We start from the raw sequence: 7,683 nt of genomic DNA, 5'->3' as shown, positions 1-7,683 counted from the left end.
GAAAATAAGCATATGAGAAAATGCTCAAGATAAAACATCATTAGGGAATTGAAAAATTAAAATGAGATACCACTACACACCTATTAGAATGACTATAAAATCCAAAACCCTGACACCACCAAATACTGGTGAGGACACAGAGCAAGAGGAATTTGCACTGACTGCTGGTGGGAATGCAAAAACCACTGGGAAGAGTTTGGCAGTTTCTTAGAAAACTAAACACTTACCATATGATGCAGCAATCACACTCCTTGATATTTACCTAAATGAGTTTAAAACTATGTCCACACAAAAGTCTACACACAAGTTTTTATATCGGGTTTATTCATCATGGCCAAAGTTGGAAGCAACCAAGATAATCTTCAATAGATGAATGGATAAACTGTGATACATCCAGACAGTCGAATATTAATCAGCAATAAGCGAAATGAGCTATCCATAAAAAAACATGAAGGGATCTTAAATGCATATTACTAAGAAAAAGTTGCCAATGTAAAAAGGCTATACACTGTATGACTCCAACCATATAACATTATGGAAAAGGCAAAACTATGGAGACAGTAAAAAGATCAGTGGTTGCCAGGGGTTCAAGGAGAGGAAAGGAGGAATAGGTGGAGCACGGGGAACTTTTTTCAGGGCAGTGGAAGTATTCTGCATGGTTAAGTTATGGTGCATACCTGTCATCATATCAATACATTGATCAAAATATACAACACAAAGAAGCTAATGTTAAGCTAACTAAACTAAACTAAGCTTATGTTAAGCTAACTAAAACTATGGATTTTAGTTAATAATGTATTAATATTGGCTTATCCCTTGAACAAGCGTACCAAGATGTTAACAATAGGGGAAACTAGGAGGGAGTAAAGGTGATATGGGAATCCTGTACCTTCTGCTCAGTTTTCCTATAAACCTAAAACTGCTCTAAAAAAATATAGTCCAGTAATTAAGAAGTTCCTCTAACAAAGGAAGTGACAGAAGTAAACTTGAAACATCAGGAACGAAGAAGGAACAACTGAACAGGTAAACATTTGGGTAAATATAATAGACTATCCTTAAGGTTTTAAAATGTTAGTTGGCTGAAAGCTATATTACATTGTCTGATATGGTTGTTTCTCAACGTATGTAAAGGAATTATTTGGGAAAACTAAATGGTGTCTTTTTAAAAAAAATAAATTTATTGTATTTATTTATTTTTGACTGCGTTGGTCTTCATTGCTGCACAGGGGCTTTCTCTAGTTGTGAGTGGGCTTCTCACTGCAGTGCCTTCTCTTGTTGTGGAGCACGAGCTCTAGGCACACAGGCTTCAATGGTGGTGTCTTACATATATTTTACTTGAAGTGGCAAAATGTTGCTACTTGTTCACTATGATAAGCTATACATGTATACTGTAATCCATAGAGCAAGCAAACCGCCCCCCAAACTTAAAGAGATATACTGATAAACAAGCATGCGGGCTTCAGTAGTTGTGGCATGTGGGCTCAGTAGTTGTGGTTCACAGGCTCTAGAGCGCAGGCTCAGTAGCTGTGATGCACGGGCTTAGCTGCTCCGCAGCATGTGGGATCTTCCCGGACCAGGGCTCGAACCTGTGTCCCCTGCATTGGCAGGCGGATTCTTAACCACTGAACCACCAGGGAAACCCCAGAGTAGTTTTTAAAAGTGACCTAACTATATGTTCGGAAACACATTTAAAATGTAATTATATAGGTAAGTGTAGAGTAAATGAATGGAAAAATAGTATCAAGCAAATGCCAATCAAAAGGAAGCTGGAGGGGCTATACTAGAACAGATAAAGTGGACTTCAGAGCAAAGAAGATTGCCAGGAACAAAGAACACTACATCACAATAAAAGGGTCAATCTGTGAGGAAGACAATAACAACCCTAAATGTGTACGTACCAAATAATAGAGCTTCAAAATACGTGAAGCAAAAACAGAACTGAAGGGAAAAAACAGACAAATCCATAATATAGTGGTTAAAGGTATAGAACAGAACGCCATCAAGGAATGGGACCTAACATTTATTTAGCGAACACTCCACCCAACCACAGAAGATTATACTTTCTTTCCATGTAGATATGTAATATTCACCAAGACAGATCACATTCTGGGTCATAAACTGACAAATTTAAAGGAACAAATCATACAAAGTATGTTTTCCAACCAGCATAAAAGAATCAAACTAGAAATTAACAACAGAAACACCACAGGAAAATCTTCAACACTCGGAAATTAAACAGCACGCTCAAACAATTTGTGGATCAAAGAGGTAAATATATAAAGAAATAAAAAACACAGACTGAATGCCATGAGAATACATCAAAACATGTAGTTGGCAGCTAAAGCAGTTCTTAGAAAGGAATTTATGGCACTACAACACTTAAATACAGAGAAAATCAATGAAACAAATAGCTAGTTCTTTGAAAAGACGAACACAATTGATACAACTTTTAGCAAGACTGACCAAAAAAGAGACTGTCAATGTCAAGAACGAAAGAGCACCTATTGTTAGATTCCAGAGATATAAAAGGGTTAAGAGGATATTCAAGCCACTCGACATAAATTTAACAACTTAGATAAAATGGACCAATTCACTGAAAACCACAAACTACCAAAACTCTGAGCAGTTGGCTCTGCAGTGCTTCCACATCAGCCGTCTTCCTTCGCTCCCATGCCTTTACCCACACCAGAACTGTTTTGTATTATGCCCTATTCATCATCTCATGGTGGATGTGCAACCTCCTGACATCATGGACCCCTAAAACTGGTGTTTTTCTCTTCTGGCACTTGGTAACAGTGGCTTAACTCTTGCCACTGTACTAGCCAATTGAAGAGTGGCACATTTTGCCATTTTAAAGGTCAATGAACTTAAAATTTTCTGCAGCTCTAAAATTCATAAAGAATAATCCTTTCTCTTTTTAATCAGATATATCCCTAAAGCCCCAATTACTTAACATCAAAACACACTTATAAGTATATGACAACCAAGGAAAATGGCAAGTAAGCACATGAAATATGCTCATCACTGATTATTATATTCAATAGAAATAAAAAACAAAACCACAGCAAACTATGAGACTCCACATCCATTAAAGGCAAAAATTAAAACAAGAAATAACTAAAAATACCCAAGTGGTGAGAATTTGTAACACCTGGAACCATACTATATGGAGGGTGGGTGTGTAAAACATGGTATACCCACTCTGTAAGTCAGGTTGGCAATTTCTTCTATGACACAACAATCCTAATCATAGGTATTTACCCAAGAGAAATAAAACATCTATCTACACATAGACCTGTATACACATATTCATAGCAGCTTTATTTATAATAGCAAAAAAACAAAATAACTAAGAAGTCCATCAACAGGTACAACCATACAATGCAATACTAAATAATAAAAAACGAACTAACTTCTGATATACACAGCAACATAAATATCTCAAAAGCATTATGTTAAGTGAAAGAAGCTGGACACAAAAGACTACATATGGTTCCATTTATTTGAAATTCTAGAAAAGGCAAAACTAGTGACCAAATGGTTGCCAGTGGGAGCAGGGGATTGACTGTAAGGGGAAAAAGGGAGATTCTTAGGTGACAGGAATGTTCTATATCAAGATTGTGGTGATAGCAATTACATGACTTTATACATTTGACAAAATTCACAGAATTATACTTGGGTAACTATTATATATAAAATAATATCTTAAAGCTTATTTAAAAAGAGTTTGTAACAGCAGTAACATTTTTTATATGTTGCACTTCCAGATACTCTATAATGAATATGTACTTTTAAAATCAGAATTAAAATGCCATGTAAAAACAATTAGCATACTATAAATATATGATTATACTACATGATCAGTTACTTAAAAATATACACAAACTCAGAGCTAAAAGAGGGGAAGGAAAATTACCATTTACTTTGGGTAATGGAGTACTAAAATAAATTCTTGCTATAGCTCTTCTATGATTTCTAACTTGTAGGGTGGACCTTGTTTTAAAAATGAAGAAGTGTAAATCACTTGCAATATTGGTATAAATGTATCTAGAGCTTTTGCCCAAGTTAATGAATTAGGAAATGTGTCGCATGGACTCACTTTTCGAAGACACTTCGTAAAGATTATCCAGTGGTTTATTTCTTTTGTTTTTCTGTAAGTTTCTGTTTCAGGGTCATTTTTTTTAAGAGTTATCCTTGGTATCACTCAGAATGGTGAGGCAAATAGTTTTCTTCGTAATTTAGTATCTTATTCTTTAAAACTACCAAATAGCAGATAGTTTTGAGACCTGGAATACATTTTTCACTAAATAACACCTTATTCTGTAAACAAAAGAAAAACATAAATAGCACCTTCAGGCAAAATTTCCATCTTGACTGGCTATAGAGAAGACATAAATTGGAGGTGGTGATAACTCCTTTGATCTCTCTGAATAGCTCATCTATTAAACAGTTCTGCAGGAACATTTTCCCCATTTATGGAGATTAAATATTTGTCTATGAACATGCAGCCAATTAACTAGTAATCTGTTTTTACAGATTTTTTAAATGCTTTCTGCCAAGACCATTTTGGCCAACTGACTGAATTTAAACTGGATAGTAAAAGCAAGCCAAAAAAAAAAAAAGGCACAAACATAAAAACAAACGTTCTTATAGAATAGGACCTAATGATCACCTTCAATTCAGTTTAGGGGCAAAACTAATATGCCACAAAATGACCCAGTACAAGAATTCAGTGAGAGGCAGATCACTTTTGGGATACGAGCCAAGAGAATGGAGTTAGAACACACAAATACATTCAGAACCCTAGAAGGCAATGATAGGTTGACATACATTCCCAGAAATGGAAGCAGTACCTGAACCAGTGCTGTTAAGATCATCATAGAATTATCAATCAATCTCAGTCATCATACGATACTCCTTTCCTTTGGCTTCTTTGGAAGGCACAATAAAATCTGTAGTTTTTAGGGTGCAGCAGGATGTTCTTCCTATGCCTCTTTTTGCAGTATTTCCAGTACTACAACTTTTCTCAGACAAAGGGTCAAACTGTTAGATCACAAAATAAGTGATAGAAGCCTCAGCAAACATTAAACAATGGATAGTATGTGTTTCAGTTAATACCCTTCTGCCAAGTTATACAAAAGACCCTACTAAAAGTGGCTAGAACAAAGAAGGGTTTATTACGTCAGAATAAGTCCATGTGCAGGGCAGTTGCAGAGTCCGGATAATTCAACAGCTCACTAGCATTATCAAGGACTCTGGTGATTTCCACCTGCCCGCTGAGCCAACCTTGTGATCCTAAGAGGGTTGCAGCAGTTCCAAGTGCCAGAGTCAGACAAAACAATGTCCAAAGGAGGAACACAGAATTTCCTTCTTTAAGTCTAAAAGTGAGGAAAATCTTCTCAGATGCCCCCTTGCAGATCTCTTCTCAGCTGCCATTAGCCAGGACAGGTTCACATGTTCATGCCTCATCAGTTACTTATAAGGAGAAAATGACCATGCATGACTGGCTTAGAACAATCCAATTCATCCTTGGGGAAGAGGGTCCAACATCCCTGGGAACAAGGCTGCACAGAGGAGGGGACACATGACCAAGCAAGCAGGAAGGGAGGGACAAAATGGCTATTGGATAGCAACCAACAGTATTTGTCAAAATCTGACAGGGCTGAAAACATACAGTACATGTCACAATAGCTTCCACTGTCTGAGAGGGTAAAATAGCACTCAGAGCATGGGGAAGAAAAGTCTAACATAATGGATTGTTATTTTAAAAATGTTTCAAATAATAACTATAACTTAGTACACAATACATGCCAGACACTAGTCTATGCACTTCATATAAGATAACATATTTAATCCTCATAATTGTTACCTGTATTTTACAGATAAGGAAAAGGAAACCGAGAGAAGCCAAGTAATTTGCCTAAGATATGTGGTAAATGACGGAGCTAAAATTTGAACTTAGATAGGCTCTAGACCCATGCTCTCAACTGCTACATTACACTGCACAGGGTGATGTAAAAGTGGTACAAATATATTCTAAGATAAAAAACCATCAGATAAACCAAGGGATAGGTGGAGATGCAGAAAGCAACCCAAAAAGCTAGCTGAGATTTACACACTGTACATTTTATTAAATACTGGGCTTTATTACAAAAAATTAATTTACTTCTGATAGAAGTTTCATTAGAAGAAATGTGGATGTGTTCAAATTCTTATTTGATACTGCTTTTTGGCTAACCATTCTATTTTTACTGATTCTATACTCAGTCATTGTGGGCAGAGAGATTAGTATTTCATAACAGAACAAAGGAATTTCTCAAGTGGTACAACATTCAAAATATATAAGAGGAATACTCTCAAAATGTGGACATGACCACTAAAGAGTAACTGTTTTTTATGGTATATTTGTAATAGCTACAGATGACATTGTTAACTCATGCACATTAAGTCTGTATTTACTACCTACTGCAGGTTTCTACCTTACACATGAAAATTATTCATGTCCTGGGGTTTGACATCTAGTCAAGAGTTAAACCATGATGGAAAATGGCTATCAAACTGGCTTTTCAGGGCACCACAGAAAAGCCGTCAGCTGTAATATCCATCCTGAAATCGTGGTGGCAAGTTCCTGGGAGTTGCTTTTTCCTGTGTTTTGAGCAAGTCTATAATAGCTGAGAGTACTGCACAGTCTCTGGATTTAGTGTCCTTCCAGTCTACAGGATGGGGACTTTCAATCTTCTCTTGCAGAAGGGTATCTAGTTCCTTTCTTAATTCCTGAAGTTGGAAAAATTATACATGTTCAACAAAGGCAGATGTACTATCAAACAATGTAATAAATAAAAGTGACTTCAGCTGGTACAAGAAATTTAATAAGCTATTATACAAAAAGACTGAAATATCTAATGAGCAACTAACTAAAGTGTGGTTATGAGTAGCCAACTTAAGTAAAAAAATACAAACTTTCATCACACTGAGCCATTTAGAATGGTTGGTCTGTAACTATCTCAGAAAACAATTCAGAAAAACTATGAATCAATTTCTCAACACAATTTCCTCTGTTGAAATAAAGCAAGAAATATTTAACGTAACATGTGTAACACCTGGAAGAACAAAACCACAAGACCACATACTAACTTGTATGCAGAATCAAAGACAAATCATGTAAAGTCAGTCACCTTAACAAGATGGGCAATTCTTGCTGGAGACTGAAAGATAATCCATTCATCTACAGCAATAGTTTCCTGATCATTATCCTTCTGAATGGAAATATCACCTCCAAAGAACAAGAGACAGTATGGAGAAACTTCTGTGCAGTCATACAAGTATATCTATAATGAGAATTAAGGCAAATTAATACATTAAGGAGTCTGAAAGGATTATTGCCACATTAATTCAATAATATCACTAGTATCAATCTATTAGTGCTTTCCTTCTAAAACAGGTATTATCCTTTTAGTGTAATTACAGAGACTAAATTTGAAGAAATACCATTTAAACAAGCTATTCTTCAGAGAACAAAGGAGTTTTATATTTTTGTTTCAATTCAATCAATAGCACTGTTCTGTAAACAAAATATTTCCTAAGTGATAAAACCAAAACACTAATGTAGCTGAAGTTCTTTTTATTTATATATCAAGAATTCCCACTTAATATTCTGACCAATACTTGTATATTGACAGGCCA

The 7,683-nt window shown here is 35.7% G+C and overlaps 1 protein-coding gene across 1 annotated transcript in view; it reads right to left on the bottom strand.

Moving 5' to 3' along the window:
• Nucleotides 1-3,484: 3,484 nt before the first annotated feature.
• The window catches only part of DHX36 (DEAH-box helicase 36), a 53,528-nt gene continuing 49,329 nt past the window's right edge, over nt 3,485-7,683 (bottom strand). The window contains exons 24-25 of the mRNA XM_060099511.1: nt 7,176-7,328; nt 3,485-6,774 (exon numbers count right to left, since the gene is read on the bottom strand). Coding sequence (XP_059955494.1) covers nt 6,589-6,774; nt 7,176-7,328 — 339 coding nt within the window. The 3' untranslated portion in view covers nt 3,485-6,588. The remainder of the gene's footprint in view (nt 6,775-7,175; nt 7,329-7,683) is intronic.

This window comes from Mesoplodon densirostris, chromosome 5 (genome assembly GCF_025265405.1).
Source record: "Mesoplodon densirostris isolate mMesDen1 chromosome 5, mMesDen1 primary haplotype, whole genome shotgun sequence".
In the NCBI taxonomy this organism is placed as follows: domain Eukaryota; kingdom Metazoa; phylum Chordata; class Mammalia; order Artiodactyla; family Ziphiidae; genus Mesoplodon; species Mesoplodon densirostris.
This window is presented reverse-complemented; position numbering and strand designations above follow the sequence as displayed.